Raw genomic sequence first — 19,615 nt, forward strand, 5'->3', positions numbered from 1 at the left:
TTTGACATTCCCAAGAGAAGGCGAGACCAGACCAGACGAGTACGCTCCGACGGAGAATAATAGACTGAAGGGGAGAAGTTATCTTGCTCCCTCTTCTAGACCAATGAGAAACCCATATTACTTCAAAACCCAGACCTGAGCCTCGTTATTTGTTGCTCTTGGGCTTTCCAAATTGCTACCGTATTGTGAAAGACCATCTATATGATCAGGCGAAATCCCCCTGTGGCGCGAAGTTGACCCAATCGGAGAAATCCATGCCTCCGAGATTCAATTCTTGGTCGACGTCCGGGAACATGTAGCCCATGGTAGGGTCGTTGAATAGCTGGTCAGAAAATTGCATCAGGATCGGCGGTTGTTGCGTGGACCCGTTGGCGACGGAAGCAGTATATGCCGGGGAACAGAGCCGGTTCACAACTTCTAGATAGCGAGTGGCAAGACGGTGGTTACTGAGGGACGGATTCATTAAGAGACTCTTTGTCGCCTCAATATCCTGGAGCCAAGCCGGGGCCTCTGCGCTGGTGGGGTCCGTCATGAGCAGAATGATAGGGATGATTCCAGCCTGGAAAAGGAAATATCTAAAAGAACGGTAATGTTAGCTTAGTTTAAATAATTTCTGCATGGGTAAACATACAGCATATACCATGCACCGATTCTAGTGCAGATATGTTTGTTAACAAAATCCGTGATGGAAGAGATAGTCAGCCGTGCATTCCGAAGACAAAGCTTTCGGCAGTCTCCCTCTAGAGGATCCTCCTCATAGTCGGTCGATGCGTTAGGAGTCCATCTTCTTGACGCCCAGCGAAGCAAGATTGGCCTGTAGACCAGAATCCGTAGGTTCCAATCTCTCCACAAAAGTCGGTTGCGAACTAAAGCAAAGGGGTCTGATTCTGATAGCGGGGGAGGTTGTTTGAAATAATGCGGAAGACCGTTGTACCACTCTTCCATCGGTTTTTGGAGATTCAAGGTTTCTTCTGGTGTCAAGCTTGGACTAGAAATGAGGCGCTGGTAGACACTGTTTGTGAGTAGATGGAATCTGGTCTGCGCAATCATGCCGGAATAGAGTGTGGGTCCGTTGAATTCTGTGGGCAAGGTTGTTGTCGTCGAGGTGAGAGCCTAGTCGTTGAGGTCAGTTGATGATTGCCATGATAAGCTGTATGGGGTCAGATGTTATCACCTCATCGTGGATATTCATAACATGCTTCGCATCCATGACTCGGTCCTCAGGTAGCAAGATAGGCCGACCAAACGTCTTCGCAGCACCACTGTCGAACATGAATACTCCCCACCACAATCTTCTTCGAATCTCTCGCTGGAGAAGGCTGATTTTCCATCCATGGAACTCTTTATGAAGACCAAGACTCATCGCCATCCTCACCGCCAAGCCTAGAAAGTTCCAGCCCGTGTTGGGCTTATTTCTCTTCTGCGCATAGTTGCTCAGAAGGAGTAGGGCTTGGACGAGGGTGAGATTGCCGGTTTCAAACACCGACACCTGCTGTAGGTGACTTCTGGCCTCCTGGTAGAATGTAATATCCAAATCCGAATTATCATCGCCAATGCTCCATGCCCCAAGAGCCAAAATTGTGTTCAAGAGAATCTGCCACACCTGGCCATGGCGGCGAGGAGCCTGCTCGTAGAACTGCGCTCTAAATGTAGCTTCATGGACGAAGGGGTAACTGGAGTGGTAATTGAGAAAGAATGCATCTATGAAAGCCTGCTCGACAACACCCGAAGGTGCGGTGTTCAGAAGTTGTGACTTCAGAGGCGGACCAATTTGTGACCTTGATGGGCCGGCAGGGAAATTCAGGTCGAAACCATGCTTCAGCAACGCACGAAGTGGGACGACACTGGAGGATGCACCTGGGTTTGGGCGATTAGTTAAGGCCAATGACAAGCGAGGAGTTACACAAACCGAAGTAGCCTGTTCCTTCGGGCTTGATAGACAGGGAGGCCATGCCATCCGTCAAATCGCCCACCGTGATTTTGTTTTCAGTCCAATCAAAGCCATCGGCCTTCTGCGGCAGGGCCTCCGGAGCTGGTTCGGTGCGATCCGCCTCAGTTTTAGCGGGAGTGGAATGTCTAGAGGAAGACTTGGAAGATGACCCAGGTTTCGGGCCATCTTGGTCGTGTAGTAGAGAACGAACCGTTGCATCCAGGTCACCTCCTGGAAACAGCCTTCCTAGGGCTGTTTCGAAAGCATACAAACGGTCTTCAACGTAAGTTAGGTGTCTGGATTGAAGGTCAGTCCAGCTCTGATGTAACTCGGGCAATCCCAACAGCGGGCCGCAAGAAAGCATCAGAAAGAAGATGATTCGCCCTTTTTTATCTCGCAACCATTCAACAAGGAAAAGGGTTATGAGAGACGAGATACTTACTGTCGCGTCAGAGGACTCCTGGTTATCTTCGGACTATACTTGCACTCCTTGTTCAACTGCTTGCATTGAGCGCAGACTGGCTTCTCCTTCGAACACTGCAAGGAGAGTTAATAACGTGCTCGCTTAGTCGATCGCATTAGCTGCGATGCTTCTATCTCACCTTGGATTTTCGCAAACGACATTCATCGCACTGCAACCAATTAGCTACCTGCCCCCAGTCCTCGAAGGCTGTTAGGAAAGGCAACTCACGGCGTAGGAGTGTGAATCCCGAGTGCTGGCCATTTTCGACCGGAACGATTAGTTTTTTTGTTTCTTGTACCCTTGACAGTTACACAAGCCCGGTGTCATCTGCATTAGGTTGTCAGCACTATGCGATTATTGCCCTGATCCCGAATAGCATTAAACGCGAACAAGCGAGCTTGTATGGAAAGAGCATATGCATATCAAAAAAGGATAGACGCAGAAGTACAAGGCCATTTGGGCGCGCATTTGAATTCAATCTATAAGAAGGTTTGGGGATGAGAGAAAACAGATAGGGATACAGAGAGAGGGTCCCAAGATAAAAGACAGAGAGACTGAAACCATAAAGTGCAATGTATAGATAGTTGGAAAAGTAGATTGATAGTAGATCTTTTCAATTGTGGGGTACTTGAGGGAAGAAAAAAAAGATTCGGGAACAGCCAGCAGAGAGGACATGGGGCCAACTCACGATCGGCGTAGAAGAGATTCAATAACCCAGGTCCTTAAGGGAAGAGGGCGAGACGAGACATCCGGGACCGACCTAGACCCCCGGACCCATTGCGAGACAGAGAAGGAGGGATGTATGTGGAATGGATCGGATGAAGCCTTCCGCATGGAAGAAGTTGCGATGTTTGATTGCCCGCCGGCGGTGGGGCGGAGGGGGTGGTCAGGTGACTACCGTCCTGAATTTTCAGGAATCCACGGCGGATGGCTCGACTCGCCCGGCTGATTGGGCCCTCGTCTCGCTGTTGGTGTCGCTGCTGCGGCCTGAGGGCTGTGCATGTCGAGGTCAATGCCTCCCTAGGTTGGAGGGTCGGTCATTATGTTCTCAAGCATGTCCCAGGTACTTTGGGCATGCTCACGTTCCAGAATGCATCATCTGTATGTAGTGACCTTTATCCAGTAGTATACTAGCATTAGCATCTATCTAACCCCGATTTGACCTGTCTAAATCTGATAGCTCTGTTGTCTCCGAGGACTGCCTATTGAGGTATGATCAATGTGCGTTATCAGAAAATGTCAAATAAAGAGCAATTCTCAATATATATATTAGATGGGCCGACTGTATGTACCCCACAGTATTGGGCAATTCTTTAAGGCAATGAACTGAACGAGAGTGCAAATAGAAAACGACATTGCAAAAGACCTCGAATCATTCCCAACGTAATCTCAATTGCTATACGAAGAGAAGAAAGAGCAAGAGAGATAGTTGTGAAGAAGTAGTTATCCAAATTAAATTAAGTTATACCCCGAAGGCGTCTCAAGTCTTGGCACGGCGGGACGGGCAGAACTTTTTTTCTATACAACGTCATTTCTCATTATTATTATTATCAAGTCCTGTACCCCAAACAGACCACAGCAGCATCGTCCCTCGGTCGCATTCGATCTCGGTCCATCCTTCCTCCCTGAAGAAGCCTGAACCGGCTTCGACGCCTCCCCGCCGCTCATTTCCCACAATGCCCACCCAACCGCCACTTCCGCACCTGCTCGCGCCTTACGTTTCGTCCCTCCCACAATCGTCCCTCACCGTCCTCTCTTCCGTACTAGGCGCCACGGGGAATTGGCTCGTGCTGCGATACCTGTATGCGGCGCTGGGTACATCGTCCAATCCTGAAGCGGCATTCGGACTGCAGGGTGCTGAAGATGGGAAGAAGAGAAAAGTTGTGCTCGTGAGTTTCCTGCAGGGTTGGGAATTTTGGCGATCGGAGGCAAAGCGACTGGTGAGTATTTTCGCAAGAATCATTGTTGGGACCATTTCTGTGCTTTTCTATGCTTAAGTTTCTTCTCTTTTTCTTTCTTGTTTATTCTATTATTCTCCATTTCATTTCCTGCTTCAATTGCAGAATCGCGACCTGACATATCCAGGGCTTGGACCTTGCGCGCCTCACAGACAAACGCCAATTCGCCTTCGTCGACGGACTCTCCGAGCTTTTCAACCCCCCTGTGACCACGCCGTCCCATTCTACACCCTCGCATTTCCCCGGTGCTGCCCCCTCTCGAACAGTCCTCCCCGTCCGGTCGCAACCTGGCCCCATTCCAGCGCGGGGCCCGCAGCCGGTGTCGCGACCACCCGCACCAGCGCCCAACAGCAATGCCACGCCTACGTCGAAAGAAGTTGGCCCTGTAAAACGGCTACATCTCTCGGGAAATGGCACAACGGCTCTCAGTTCCCTGGAAAGGGAAATCACGGCCGTGGTCAAACAACTACAAGCGGAGGCAGCTGGGAATGGCGAAGAATCAGAGGTTCTACTGATCGTTGATCAGCCCGATCTGTTGCTGGCCGCGACGGGACCCGGCCGAGGGATAGGTGCCACCGAGATGGGTGATTGGATAATGAATATACAACAGGTGCGTATAGCTGTCGATTTCTTGCCGTGTGCCCCATGCCGAAGTCTACGATTGGGTTAACCCGCTAACTCGATGGCTTGTGTAGGGCGTCCATGCGACTGTTATGGCAGTTTCCGCCGATTCCCCGCTAATACATAACGCATCTGCCGCTAACTATGAGCCGGCCACACCCTTGGAAACGGAGCATTCTGCGTTCGTGATAGGCTCGGCTCACAGGGCACATATGGTGATGCAACTTCGAGTTTTGGAAACGGGTGTGGCGAGAGACGTCAGTGGTGTGCTGAGAGTTAGCAAAGGTGGTGCTTGGGGTCGGGACGAGGACAGCACTCAAAGCCATTGGGAGGAGAGAGAAGTGTTGTATTTCGTTCAGCGAGATGGTGGTGTTAACGTCTTCGGGAGAGGCGAATAGATTTTATAGAACATGCGGGCTACAATGGATTCCGTGTCCGTTGCATTTGACCTGGTGTTGAGAGGCAGACCGTAAATAGACGCGACCCTGTGATAATGTCAAAACCAAAAGATTTGTCGCAAAATGTCTTGAGCTCGGGTTGCGGAACTGTTTGCTAGTAGAGCGCGGAGAGAAGATATCTCGGAGAACGGGTGTATTCAGGTAGACAGATCACATTGGAGCATTTCAAAAATGTATCTGCCAGGACATGGGATATTCGCCAGCCATAAACAAGAAAGGAAATTCATGCCTGCTTTCCCTTTCAAAACCCACAAATTTTCCGCCTTCCCTTTGCCGTCGTTATTCTAGGACAAACACGCTATGACGACAAAAGACAAGACTCGTCCCAACACCGACTCCACGGGAAAGCGTCTTTTTTTCGCTCAGCACTTTGAATGCCGAGCCTTGTCATACCAGCCCTCTTCCAGCCTCCGAGATCAAACAAGATGCGCCGTCGAGATTAATTTACTGGCTCTGGGGACCGCGGGCGGCCTTGGGGGTGCCGGTCTGGAAGCCGTTCTTGAAGCGGCGCTGGACGTCGCGGAGGTGGCTCATTCTGCCGGAGCCGGTGGTCTTTCTGCGCTTGGCCTTCTCGCCCCAGTTGTCTGTATTCAACAAAGAATCGTAAGCTTCAATCCCAATTCCAAGCGGGGCCGATATGATCCCCATCATCGATCAAGCACAAGAACACAACACGGTATGGATGTCGGGGGAGTTCGTACACTTGCGGGTCTTAGCCGAGGGATAACCACAGTTGGCACAGGTCGACTTCTGGATGTGGAAGGAGCGCTGGCCTATATTTCGCAAATATCACCATCGGTTAGCCCATCTGATTGTCCATCCATATCCTCCGGACTTCATCCTGATATCCCGTATAGACATCCGTCAAAAGTTTTTATTCGGTCCGGTGATGTATTTCATTTCGGAATGGTGGAAAATACTGACCACAACGGCGGCAGAGAGTGTGGGTTTTGTTGTGGCGCTTGCCAAAGCTGGAGGTACCCTTCGCTGTTGTCGGAGTCAGTCTCGAAATGCTTTCTCGAAGGCGAGGCAAATGTCGCTCGGTGGGATCTCGAATTTGCACATACTCATCTTGAATTATGGAACTGCAAGGACGAACAACAAAAATTGTCAGCGAAAAATTCCCCCTGGTAAATCGACGCGCATTAAATGATCGTGTGGAGTAGCAGCATACCTGGCGATTCCGTTGAAGGGCTGGTTGTCGTTGTCGTCGTCGCTAGGCGTATCGGAAGTTGCGCGCTGAGTTCGGACGGGCCTGTCGCTAAGCGAGTGTGGTATCCAGCGAGGGCTTGTGCCCTGTCTCGTGACAAGTCACGGGACCTCAAAGGGCTACAAATCACATGACTTTAACGCCCCACTCACCCGATTGCACTAGGCCCCTTTCGCCTTGGGCTTCGTTTTCACCTCAGAGTTGAGTCTAGTAGTACTTGACAATTCGTGGTTCACGCAACTCCGTGCAGTAGTAAGGGTAAGCTTTTTATGACAACCAAGAGATGTCCCTGCTCAGCGCGGTTAACAACACCAATTGAAATATCAAAGTATATGTACATTTTGGGGTATTTAATAACACCTAACGCTCCATATCTAGATAGGGCAATGAAATTAGATGAAATGATAGAAAGCCTGACCACTACTACTCCACCGTGTCTTTCCCTATGAACGCAGCCATGGGATCGTCCGCATCAAGACGACTCTTCTTGTATGATTCCAGCTCCTCTTCCGTGATGCCAGACTGTACTTCCATCAACGTTCTCTTCTTCGAGCTAGGCTTGGTCTCCTGCTCAGCTCGTTCTGGGCTGTGAGACTGAGGAACATCGTCGGCCTCGGCAGCTTCAGTAGCTGGGTCTTCATTCCCCCCGTCGACTTCCTCCAGCATCAACATCTTATCTGCCTCTTCAAAGGCTTTCTTTCCATCTTCACCAGTGCAGTAGCTGTTCTTAACGGTGGAGAAACAGCAGGAGTAACCCCATTCAAAGTTATGCCACCAACTTCCCCAGACCGAGGTGTGATTATTAGGGAAGATATCCTCCGCATACTTGGACTTGGCCGCCTTCTTAGGCGCTCCTTTGATAGCTCCCGTTTCGTCATATTCAACGAACCGTTCGTTTTCAACGACCATAGTATCGCGCAATGGCGTTGGTTGCAAATGCTCCTGTCCACCATATTTCTCCAACAGCGCTTTTCGCTGACTCTGTCGCTTGTCTTCGCTTTGGGTTTTCTCCTGTTTTCGCAATATCTCTCCGGACGTCGGGTTTGCTTGTAGATGGATTTTCTGCGCGCCAGTCTCTTGAGCCTCCCAGGCATACTTCTGGGCTTTCTCAAATTCGGCTGCATCGCCGGACGCGCGAACGAAATTTTCCTCAGCAACGAGAGCAGCTGCTTGGTCATCCTGAGCTCCCATGTCAACCATCCGACGTGTCTTAGGGTCGTATTTCGCGGAGTCGAGGTCGAGGTTGAGCAAATATTTGGCAGTATCTTCCCGAATACGTAGGTTGCGAGTCGCTGTACTCTGTTGCCTTCCCATGTCGGATTCCTCGGCGTATCGAGCTTCTTCCTGCGTTGCGTCTTCACCGTCTGGGTCGCCATCCGTAATGGCCCTTTGCCCATCTTCGACGTCCCGCTTTGCAACCTTTTTCAACTTTTCCCATTCCTCATAGTCTTCAACGACCTGGCGATACTCGCTGGGATCGTAGCCATTCCACCGGTCTCTCTTTGCGTCCCATCCCATGTTCACATCTTGTATCACCTCGTCGGCCTGAATATCTTTCCCCGTCCACTTGGCGCCTTGCTTTCGCGGTCGACTTAAGCATTCTTTGGTTTTATGTGTCATGGCGCCACAATTTTCGCACGCGCCTTTCCGGTACTTGGTGGCAGCAGGGCCGACGCGCTTTCCACGTTCGTACCATTTCGACTGATCGGTTGTCGATTTATTCAGACGTTGATGCTCGAGATAATCGTTCGCGGAGTCATCGTCGTCGATGTAGAAGGGCTTCTTGGAAATGAAGGACGGGATGTACTCGTTGCGCTCCTTCGACGCCACATCGGCAGGTTTTCGCGACATTATGCGGGCAAGGATGCGACTACCTCGGTCGCAATGAAGCTTGGGTGAAGGATCTTTTGACGGGCTCTTCCGAGATTGATGCTGTTTGCCAACGGCCTGCGCTGTTGTGGAAGTCAAACCTTTGGCGCTCGGAGGTCCAGGCTCATGAAGATCAACCGACGATTAGACCGGGTCTGTATCACGTGACCAGGCGTTCTTCCGCGCCTCGGATCGCGTATTCCTCGATGGCAACTACACGTCATGATCACAGCAAAGAGAAAAGTGAGATCGCAAGGCAACTAGGGGTATTAAACCCCATCTCACGCTTCTTGATATGAGGGAATCTTTATTTCTTCACGAAATGTCGATGGCAGTCCCGGCTGTCCTAATAGCAACTAATGGAGCCCTTTCAAGTGCGCCTCAACTGCTTGGACCATTATCAGGCACTTTCGTCAGAATTTGATCCTCCCTTCAAGTATAAAGATGGATCTGCGAAAGACCAGTACAAACCGAGAGTTCCAGTTATAAGAATATTTGGGGTGACTGAAACCGGCCAAAAGGTATGCGTTCATGTACATGGCGCAATCCCTTACCTCTACGTCGAGTATGATGGTAGTTTGGACCCGGATTCAGGTGCGTTGAGCTAGTTCATGAATGGGTGCGGTTCGTTTTAGCTAAACAATTGCTAGTGGCGTCTGCGATCCGGAATATACACGTCTCAATCGATCAAGCCTTGGCAGCCAGCTACCAGCGCAACGCAAATGACAAAAAATCTGTTTTCGTGGCCCATGTCACCTTGGTGAAAGGGATCCCTTTCTATGGCTACCATGTTGGTTATCGATTTTTCTTCAAGATCTACTTACTGAGCCCGACATATACGACAAGACTGGCCGACTTATTGCTTCAAGGGGCTGTACTAAAGCGCCCTCTGCAACCGTACGAAAGCCATTTACAATATATCCCGCAATGGATGTGTGATTACAGCTTGTTCGGCTGTACCTATATGAAATGTAGCAAGGCCAAGTTCAGATCGCCAGTTCCGGATTATCTTGAGCTTACGAATCAGTCCCATCGCTGGCATGACCGATCGATCCAGCCGGACTTTATCTCGGAAGAGACGGCTCTCCCGAAGCAGAGTAATTGCGCTCTCGAAGTTGATGTCCGGGTGCAGGATATCTTGAATCGTTTGGATATCAAGGAAAGGCCGATACACCATGATTTCACCGAGCTTCTGAAACCGATGACTTCGGATGAACGATTGGTTCCAAGCATGGCTGGCTTATGGCAGGATGAAAAACGAAGGCGGAACAGGAAGCTTGGTATTCTTGATCCAGGAAGTAGCCCATTTAGCGCCGAGGACTTGACTTCTCTATCAGCGAACACAAGGAACCATCTAAACGGGCCGTGGATTCATGAAGAAGAGTTCCGCCAGATGGCGTCTCAGATCGCTGCAGCCGAGAAGGTCCAAATGGGCAGCAAAGACATCACATTTGATAATATCTTGAAAAAGAAGCCATTTGAGGAAAACATTAAGACCGTGCTGGAAAGTGTCGAAGATTTCTTCGCGGATGAAAATGAATTTTCGAGTGCACACGGGGCCACAGAGCCGGCTATAGAAGTTCAAGTTGACACTGATGTTCTTCCTCAAGAGGATGCAGCGGAGTCCGATGACGGCTCTTACTGCTCGGATGATGATATTGCGGACTTGTTCTCGGACGAGGAGGGTGGCCCAGAAGATACAGTTGTTGCCCAAGGTCCACTAGGGGAGATGGTCTCTGATCAACCCTTCCAGCTTGAAGACCCTATACAACAAGATAAATTCTTGACCCCTAAAAAAGATGGACCACCTGGGGCCTATGTTAATAGGCTTGAGGACATAAATTCTCGAGAAAACATAAATGCTGGCATTCAAAGTGCAATACGATCTCTCAAGCGCCTCGGTAACATGCCTTATTTCAACAGACCTCCTAAGAGAATCAGGTTCTTTGACGACGATGTATCACGCAACCTATCCCCAAACCCCCAGAATCTACCGAAACCTGTTATGGCATTAGAAAAAGAAGCGAACCGCCAGACTAAGGAGACGGAATCCTTTGAAAATGCAGAAACATCACATCCTAATCTGTCATTTCAAGCAAATGTTGAAGATTCACAGCCAACACCACGGTCCCAGGGTGGAGTCCAAAACAGCAAACTTGGCTTTCCGGTAGTCAAAGATCCGAATGATCCCATGACCATTCTTCGATTTAGCCAGGAGGGCAACACACCCAAGGCAATGCCGAAGAACTTGGAAAGCACGACAGTTCCTGCCCAGGGCGTTGCCAAAGACGCAAGTCCAATGCAAAGCTCTGAGCCTTTGCAACTATCCTCGATAGAGACGAACTCAAACTCTGTCGATCCTTACGTGTCAGAAATGGCATCTTCGATTTATGAAACCTTTAACTTCTCCTCAAGTAGTCGAATCTGTGTCTTACGGCTGCCTTGCCCGAATCCGAGCGATGTTTCGTCTTCCCTCGATGAATATGGTTACCCTTCTGTCATCTATCAGAAGGCCCACTATGGCAATGTCGCTGATGTCCCCGACCGGCCTCGAGATAACGCAGGTAGAGAGTTTCGACTTGAAGGTAACGACATTCATTATCTGCCTGATTTTGATCCGTCGGGGCGCTCTCATGCAATGATGGGGGAGCAGATACCAGCCGTGAAAGACAGAAATACCCAGGAAGAAGTTGACAGATGCTTGCGCGAATCCTGTACTAGCAGGGTATGGGAATTTGCGCCTGTGCCCCCAAGTCGTGCAGAAGTCATCAGTTGGTTTGAGAATCAGCAATTAGAAAGAAAAGCTCAACAAACCAAGTCAAGCGAGACGAACTTAGCAGTTGATATGAAACCAAATGTTCTATCGCAAATCGAAGGCCCCACCCAGAAGAACGGATATGGGTTCAAGTATTCCCAGAAACAAGAATCGACTAGTGTTGAGCACCAAAATCAGTATATGAGTATCATGAGCTTGGAGGTTCATGTCAATACCCGCGGTGTGCTCTCTCCGAACCCCGAGGAAGACGAGATCTCTTGCATAGTTTGGTGTGTGCAGTCGGACGATGAGAATCTTGACGTCAACAGTCATTTACCAGGTGTCCACATCGGAATGGTCGTACAAAGTGAAGAAGATAGACCGGATATCAAGATTTCGAAAGCCGTGAAAGTTGATTTGGAACACGAGCCTAGTGAGCTTGACTTGATAACTCGATTGGTGGATATTGTCCGCTGGTATGACCCCGACATCATCACCGGCTATGAGGTTCACAATAGCTCGTGGGGCTATGTGATCGAGAGAGCTAGGAAGAAATATGAGCTGGATATCTGCGATGAGTTGTCGAGAGTCAAGTCGCAAGCACATGGCAGATATGGCAAAGAAGCTGACCGATATGGGTTCAACCACACATCTTCTATCCGAATCACCGGGCGACATATGATCAACATCTGGCGAGCAATGAGGAGTGAATTGAATTTACTTCAGTACAGCATGGAGAATGTTGTATTCCATCTGCTTCATCGCCGGATCCCTCATTATTCCTTCCGTGAACTCACATCATGGTACCGAAGCGGCAAACCTCGCAATATTATGAAAGTCGTCGATTATCTCGTTTCTCGTGTACAAATGAACGTCGAAATACTGGATACCAATGAGTTGATACCGAGGATAAGTGAGCAGGCTCGATTACTTGGGATAGACTTCTACTCGGTGATCTCACGAGGATCTCAATTCAAGGTTGAGTCTTTGATGTTTCGCATTGCAAAGCCCGAGAACTTCTTACTCGTGTCCCCGAGCAGAAAGCAGGTTGGCCAGCAGAATGCGCTAGAGTGTCTTCCATTGGTTATGGAACCTCAGAGTGACTTCTACACCAGCCCGCTGATAGTCTTGGATTTCCAGTCGCTGTATCCCAGTATTATGATCGCCTACAACTACTGCTATTCGACCTTCCTTGGACGAGCGCGGCAATGGAGAACCAGGGACAAAATGGGGTTTATGGACTACCAACGGCAGTCAGGATTACTCGAGCTGCTCAAAGACAAGATTAACATTGCACCGAATGGCATGATATATGCCAAATCCCAAGTCCGCAAATCGCTTCTCGCCAAAATGCTGGCAGAAATCCTGGAGACCCGTGTCATGGTAAAATCTGGCATGAAGCAGGACAAAGATGACAAGACACTGCAACGTCTCCTGAATAACAGGCAACTGGCGCTCAAACTCATCGCCAACGTCACGTACGGCTATACCTCTGCCTCATTCTCCGGACGAATGCCCTGCTCCGAGATTGCCGATAGCATCGTTCAATCGGGCAGAGAGACGCTCGAAAAAGCGATTGCTTTCATCCATTCCGTGGAACGATGGGGCGCCGAAGTCGTATATGGCGACACTGACAGTCTGTTCGTCTATCTCCGCGGCCGCACGCGCGACCAAGCCTTCGACATTGGCGAAGAGATCGCCAAAGCCGTGACCGACATCAACCCGCACCCGGTCAAGCTCAAATTCGAAAAAGTCTACCATCCCTGTGTGCTCATGGCCAAGAAACGCTACGTCGGCTTCAAATACGAACACCGCAACCAGAAAGAGCCCGAATTCGACGCCAAGGGTATCGAAACCGTCCGTCGAGACGGCACCCCAGCGGAGCAGAAGATCGAAGAAAAGGCACTGAAGCTCCTCTTCCGCACCGCCGACCTCAGCCTCGTCAAAAGCTACTTCCAGAAACAGTGCACCAAGATCCTCCAAGGCAAAGTCTCGATCCAGGACTTCTGCTTCGCGCGCGAAGTCAAACTCGGAACCTACAGCGAACGAGGCCTCCCTCCCCCAGGCGCCCTGATCAGCACCAAAAAGATGCTCGAAGACCCCCGCTCGGAGCCCCAATACGGCGAACGCGTTCCCTACGTCGTCGTCACCGGCGCCCCAGGCTCCCGACTGATCGACCGCTGCGTAGCCCCTGAAACCCTCCTCCACGATCCCCAACTCGACCTCGACGCCGAATACTACATCACCAAAAACCTGATCCCGCCCCTCGAACGCATCTTCAACCTCGTCGGCGCCAACGTCCGCTCCTGGTACGACGAGATGCCCCGTTTTCAACGCATCCGCCGCGTCGAAGGCTCCTCCCTCGCCACCGCCTCCTCCTCCGGCGCTGGAAAAGACACCCGCAAGACCCTTGAATCCTACATGAAATCCTCGACCTGCATCATCTGCCGCTCCAAACTGCTCGACGCCGACATCCCCGTGTGTCCCGACTGCATGACACACCCTCACATCTCCCTACTCGATCTAACGAATCGCCAACGCCAGGCAGAGAAGCGGGTCCTCGATCTCCATCGCGTGTGCCGTTCTTGTATGGGCGTTGCGTTTGACGAGGAGGTGAAGTGCGATAGTAAAGACTGTCCGGTGTTTTATTCCAGGACGAGACATATGGCGAATTGGAGACATACGAAGGCGGTTTTGGATCCGGTTGTGAAGCTGTTGCAGGATACGAGTGAGAGTGCCCTGGAGTGGTAAAGATGAAGATTCGTCGGCGTTCTTCTTGGGAAGTGAATTGGATTGATTCTGTGGGCTTGAGGGATACGCATGGGTGTGGCTATGTTAATGTTGTGATTTCTGTTTGGCGAAGTTAGGAGTCCTGGTATACGGATGGGCTTACTATTAGGTATTGTACATCACTGTTTGGCGCAAATGTTCGGTAGTGATTCTAGGTAACTATCACATGTATTCATGGTTAATCCTACGACCGTTGGATGTTTAGAGTTCTCAAATTCAGATAGTACCTATGTCGATAACAAATGTGAAAGCCGACGTGGAAATGCATGACATGAACCGAGAGTAAGCAGTATTGCAAAAAACTCGCCTCTTTATCAGGCTCCCAGTATCTCATTGAACTTATCGAGCGCACTGGCCTCGACATCATCTTCTTCCTCTACGAGTTCGACGCAGCCACCTGGAACTTCCATGCTTGTCACCTTCGGTACATCCAGGTTCAGCATTACCTCCTTTTCCATTGGTTCCTCGGTCACGGATCTGCGGACAAGATTCTCCACGGTCTGGTGGACCGTTGGAATATCGCAGCATGTCGCAGATCCTAGCAAATCGATCATCTTCTCGTCCTCTTTCTTTTCGACACCGCTAGTGCCTCCCGAGTCATTGTTGAGATCCAAGAGGCTGAATTCGTCCTCGATAGAATCATTAGGAAGAGATAGCAGGTCTGATAACGGTGACGACGATGATTTGCGCGGCGCATCGGAAAAGCCGAAATCGAGAAGCTCCTCTAAGGACTGGATGTCGGTATTGACATGTTCCTGCTTGGGACGGACTTCTGTTGATGCAATTGATGCACCCATGGTTTGGCTGTCCATGAATAAACCAAAAACATCAGCCTGCTCAACCTGCGATATGTCAGTGTCCAGGAAGCCCTTGTTCTCGAGAAGATCACTTACAACTGGAAGCTCATAGAGTCCTGTTGCGATCTTTCCTAGAACATGCGGCAGAATCCATGGAAAGCTGATGATTGGCAGTTGATCAATTTTGGGCACCGAAGTGATAATATCTTCGGGATGCTGAGGGGTTTCGTCGCGATACTTTTGTAATGCGAGACTCATTTCCTGACTTGTGACTCGATACATTGCCACGGCGAGCGGAGCCAATTTCTCAAAATCTCGGCCTTCAACCTTGTCGTAGCATCGTTTCCTGAACATTTCACTGAGTGAAGATGAGATGCCTCCGATCTCCTCGTGAAATTTGTAATCCTTGCTCATATTGGAATGACTGAGGACAAATGTAGACCAGACTTCAAATTCAGTTCTGATATCATGCTGTGCCATGATTCGCCGCATGGCGCTATCATACTCGGCCTTCAGTTCCGTAGCAAACGCGTAGAGGTCGTCGCTGACATCCAACTGGCAGGTGAGGATTCTTTCATCGAAGGGCATTCCTAGACTGGGTACAAAATCAATCCGCTCAATGGCGTCGTACAACTGCCCAAGAATCTTGCCGGAGCGGTAGATCTTTTCCTTTGGTTTGTGTCTCTTTTCCATGAAGTGAGGCCATAAGCGAGGTTCCAATTCGCGTTTCATAGTGGCCGGATTTCCTGTTTTGTTATAATCCACTGCATCCGAATGGAGTTGGGCAAGCCGAATGCACTTCTCCTCGTTGACGCCGTCCTCGAGCCGGTCTGCCCAAGCGAGATGGGCATGAGCAATTCTTGGAAGACAGTCATTCTTCATGTAAGTAACAAAGAATGACGTGATATGGTCTACTGTCACGTCCCTATCAAGGTCCTGGGCTCTGTTGCTTGCATACTTCATGGGGGCACAAAACCAGTCCTCAGGTATCAGGTCTTGATCCCACATAACAAGGTAGTCGTCACCATCTAGATCGCCACCAGAGCACATGCTCGCTACATCTCGATCCCCGGTCTGAGGCAGGACGACGACATCATGGAGATGGTTCAACTGTGGAACGTTGACGGCTTTCACGACTCGAATATCCCCAGGATGAAGAGATGGGTTGCGAGCCAGGATGCAGAGGCCTTCAATAACTTCATATTTCCCGCCATTTCCGGGGCTTGATATTTGGAGAAATATCTCAGGCAAAGCTGCCAAACGTTCTTCACGAGTAGCATCGACTCTGGGTGTCTTATGAGCGAAGTAACCACTGAGAATCCCAGTTTCGTCCATTACTCCAAGCAAAGAAGCGCCGTTATCAATCGCAATCTTGGCTTTCTCTTTGAGGTACTTGAGATGCCACGCCCTCCAGAGGGTCAGGATTGAGGTCATGAACGGTTCTTTCGATCGCCTAAATCCATCGAGAACCATTTGGCTGGTGATGAGCGTCATTTGATTCGGATCCACGTACTTTTTCAGCCAATAAACGGCACGCGCATCACTCTCCAAGGCTTCGTCCAGGCCTTGTATCATGGTTTTCAGCTTACTATGGAATACAAGATCCGGTATACCGAGCGATGATAGCACCATGATCAACTGTCTGTTCAGTGTCGCGATCGAGTATTGACTCCACCGAATGATCTCAAGTTTGCTGTGTGTAGCTTTGAATTTGTCCTGACTTTTTCGTATGTGTACCTCTCTGTTTTGGGCTTCCTCGGAGACCGTGAGCATTCCCTTGCAGCCTCCGAGGCGAAACTGAAAAGCGGATGGAGGGTCACCGGTTGGCGTGTGAATCTTAAGATCTGACATCGCCACCTGAGCGAGAAAACGAGAGATCCTACCAACACCATCTGAAAATATGTAGCTGTTGCGTTCAACATCTTCTATTGGGCGAATGTCTACTTGAGACCCAGAAGAAATAGCACGTGTTGTAGAAAAGCATTGGCCCAGTCTCGCCGCATATTTGGCGACGTTTCGAATGTTGTTGAAATGTCCCATCCATGCACGGATATTAGCGGCGGTGAGATTAGAAGTTGGTGCAAAAAAGTAGGCTCCATGCTCCCGGAATTGTGAGTTCCCAAATGCAAGAAACTCATAATGCGTGTTGCCGATGACGATTCCTTTTGACAACGCTCTTTTGATTCTGGTGAACACTTCGTCCATAGTGTTGTCGGTAGTTGAGTTGATTCGGCCGAGAAGCTTTTCATCTGTGAAACGAACTCGGAGGAAGTGATCGGCGTATTCCATATAGCGCCTTATGATTCGATTCGAAATGTCAACCGTCGGAGTGTTGTAGTAAATGGTACTAGGTGTGATTCTGGCGGAGCGCATGTAACAGCAGTAAGGCGGTATTTTCAGATCAGTCACTCCCTTGATGAACTTGAGATCGAATATCTTCATTGGATCACGGTAAACTTGGTTTTTGGATGCCACATGCTCCAAAAGCTTTCTAGCCCGATCATCCCCGAGTTCCGAGAGTTTGACAACAAAGTCACGGCTCATGGTGTATTCAGAAAGATACCCATTTGATAGGCATACCTCGAGTTGATATCGGACAGGGAAAGATAAATGGACATAGTTCTGGTCAATCAGATCTTCCAAAGAGGACTGAGAATGTTTCGGGGCCTTAGATTCTGGGACGTCGATCCATTTCCAAACCTGGGGCATTTGTTCTCTGCTCTCATCCCAACGAGAGAAAGAGCCTGTGGTGCTAATCTTCACATTGTAATCGGTGAGGATATCCTGTAACAAAGCGAGTTGACCTTTCTGATGGGCTTCTTTTGGATACGTGATCCAAAAGGCATTCCAGCGCCCTGTCCCAGGAAGAAAACCAGTAAGCCTCGAGAACAAACCACAAACGGACACGATCCTCGGGAAGGAACCAATAAATAATCTAGAGGGGCGGGACACGCACCGATATCAATCACTGAATTGCTTCTTCTCAAGCTGATGGGAAGAGAGGACAGCTCTTCCGGCCGGCGAACAATGTAGGTCTGCCGGTACCAACTATCAGATTCCCTCCATGTATTGTCATCTATGAAGGTGTGGACGATATTGGAGATGCGTCGGTGATAGACAGGAGGCGTATCTAATACAGTGAAGTGGGAGACTTCTTCGGATTTTGGGTCAATAGCCTGATGAATTTCAGCCAATTGCACCAATGCTATCTTCAGGCGATACTCGTGATGTGGATCATTGGTTTGGTTTGTTGCTGATCTTGAAAACGAAATGGCTAGCTGGAAGCGGACATAAAGGGCTCGGGCTTTCAGATCAAGTACCAAGTAAGCAGTTTCGCTGGGTCCTTGGCCGACTGTGCGCTGGGGTAAGAAAGTTTTGTCGTCAAGCAAAACACCAACTTGCATAGAAGAAATTGGAATTTTCTGGTAATTTGCGAAATGTCAGAGGTCACATAGGAAACATGCAGGCTATAAAACGCGAGAATACCCACCAACTCAGCCGGATAGTTGACTTCAGGCCGGACTGGACTTGCAATTTGTGGTTTATAATGATTGACGTCGAGAGCGACCGAGATAGTACACGATTCTCCATTGGGCAGTCGAATGGCATATTCTCCTGTTCTCCAAAAGGCCACCTGGGGTGGAGGCCTGTGAATTATTAGTAGGCGTGGTAAGTAACAGGGGACTCATGCAACATACTTGAAACGTATCCTCCCTTTCGTTCCACGTTTACCATGAGAGTCTTCAAAGAGATCGATGGAGAAAATACTACCTTCCTTGTTGAAGGCTTGCCATATACGGAATGCTGTCGCCTCTTTTGGAACATTGAAGATGTTGACGGCGACCGAATCCCAAGATCTCCATGGTGCTAGTATTTGCGGTGGAAGTTGTTGAGGTGAGTTTCGCGGTTGTCGGGGTGGCGATTTGAGGGGATTCTGACGATTGTGAGGTGGTTGAGGCATGGTGGTAGATGATTCAGTAATCTGATTGACCCAAGAGTGGGCCGAGGATGAGGTCGATTAAATGGAGGAAGAGGACGAGAATGGACGGGGGGATGAGGAGCGAGAGAAGGCCTTGCGGACTCGATGAGGGCAGATGCACTTTCCAGCGGAGACTGGCTGGCAGCGGCAACCCTCACAGGCCTCATTTGGGTTGGTGCTTTCAGACGGTTTTATTCCCTGAGCACTTTTGTAGTGAAGAAAGAAGATGTGAGTTAGACTTCACTCCCCAACTCTTGGGTGATAGGTAGAAGAAGAAGACTGACAGTCCGTAGCGCCCAGGTTCGTTGCCCACTACCCCAACCAGATCCATCTCCAAACACCAAGGGTTGATCATATTTCTGGTGCTGCACGAATCCTCCATCTCGTATCATTCACTCTCTACTGCGTATTGGGTTTGCAAGCTCGGCGTCAGTGCATACCGTTAACAACAGATAGAAAAACAAAGCGTGGTCATGGTGCTCAAAGGTAAGGACAAACCGCAGCGTATATGAGATATTTGAGAACCGGTACTTTCACCTCCGAGACAGTCGGTGAGAATGTCTTATAGTTCTGCAGATATCCAAAAGGTAGCCATGCTGAGAGCCGCGGTCTGGAAAAGAACAAAGCAAGAAGATGCACCTTAAGGTACGTGCAGAGCAACTTGGAACATATTGGTATGTAGCCAAGGACACCTTTTTGATGATGAAGGAATACAAGGATTGTTGGCCTTGCAAAAGGCCTCACGTTATGTAAAAAAGGAACGAGTAAACCCCCGACTACGTGTC

General features: G+C 49.6%; 6 protein-coding genes across 6 annotated transcripts; 2 read left to right on the forward strand and 4 right to left on the reverse strand.

Moving 5' to 3' along the window:
* Positions 1-205: 205 nt before the first annotated feature.
* LDX57_004194 (putative C6 transcription factor (Gal4)) lies at positions 206-2,654 on the reverse strand (the record flags this gene model as incomplete). Its single annotated transcript, XM_046085851.1, has 7 exons — positions 206-575; positions 632-1,113; positions 1,175-1,857; positions 1,910-2,226; positions 2,373-2,467; positions 2,533-2,562; positions 2,622-2,654. 7 exons carry the CDS (start codon positions 2,652-2,654, stop codon positions 206-208), a joined length of 2,010 nt encoding a protein of 669 aa, XP_045941814.1.
* A 1,415-nt stretch (positions 2,655-4,069) lies between these two features.
* On the forward strand, positions 4,070-5,370 carry LDX57_004195 (uncharacterized protein; the record flags this gene model as incomplete). The annotated part of the gene is made up of 3 exons (XM_046085852.1): positions 4,070-4,333; positions 4,479-4,961; positions 5,047-5,370. The coding sequence occupies 3 exons, from the start codon at positions 4,070-4,072 to the stop codon at positions 5,368-5,370; spliced, it is 1,071 nt and encodes a 356-aa protein (XP_045941815.1).
* Positions 5,371-5,874: 504 nt separating this feature from the next.
* On the reverse strand, positions 5,875-6,501 carry RPL37B (60S ribosomal protein eL37; the record flags this gene model as incomplete). Its single annotated transcript, XM_046085853.1, has 4 exons — positions 5,875-6,014; positions 6,132-6,203; positions 6,355-6,417; positions 6,498-6,501. The coding sequence occupies 4 exons, from the start codon at positions 6,499-6,501 to the stop codon at positions 5,875-5,877; spliced, it is 279 nt and encodes a 92-aa protein (XP_045941816.1).
* Positions 6,502-7,063: 562 nt separating this feature from the next.
* Positions 7,064-8,491, reverse strand: slu7 (mRNA splicing protein SLU7; the record flags this gene model as incomplete). Its single annotated transcript, XM_046085854.1, has 1 exon — positions 7,064-8,491. The coding sequence occupies one exon, from the start codon at positions 8,489-8,491 to the stop codon at positions 7,064-7,066; it is 1,428 nt and encodes a 475-aa protein (XP_045941817.1).
* A 982-nt stretch (positions 8,492-9,473) lies between these two features.
* On the forward strand, positions 9,474-14,116 carry REV3 (DNA-directed DNA polymerase zeta catalytic subunit REV3; the record flags this gene model as incomplete). The annotated part of the gene is made up of 1 exon (XM_046085855.1): positions 9,474-14,116. One exon carries the CDS (start codon positions 9,474-9,476, stop codon positions 14,013-14,015), a length of 4,542 nt encoding a protein of 1,513 aa, XP_045941818.1. The 3' UTR covers positions 14,016-14,116.
* Positions 14,117-14,368: 252 nt separating this feature from the next.
* LDX57_004199 (RNA dependent RNA polymerase) lies at positions 14,369-18,812 on the reverse strand (the record flags this gene model as incomplete). Its single annotated transcript, XM_046085856.1, has 5 exons — positions 14,369-14,896; positions 14,948-17,706; positions 17,808-18,273; positions 18,342-18,498; positions 18,550-18,812. The coding sequence occupies 5 exons, from the start codon at positions 18,810-18,812 to the stop codon at positions 14,369-14,371; spliced, it is 4,173 nt and encodes a 1,390-aa protein (XP_045941819.1).
* Between the last annotated feature and the right edge of the window lie 803 nt (positions 18,813-19,615).

Source organism: Aspergillus melleus (assembly GCF_016097325.1).
Source record: "Aspergillus melleus strain CBS 546.65 chromosome Unknown contig2, whole genome shotgun sequence".
In the NCBI taxonomy this organism is placed as follows: domain Eukaryota; kingdom Fungi; phylum Ascomycota; class Eurotiomycetes; order Eurotiales; family Aspergillaceae; genus Aspergillus; species Aspergillus melleus.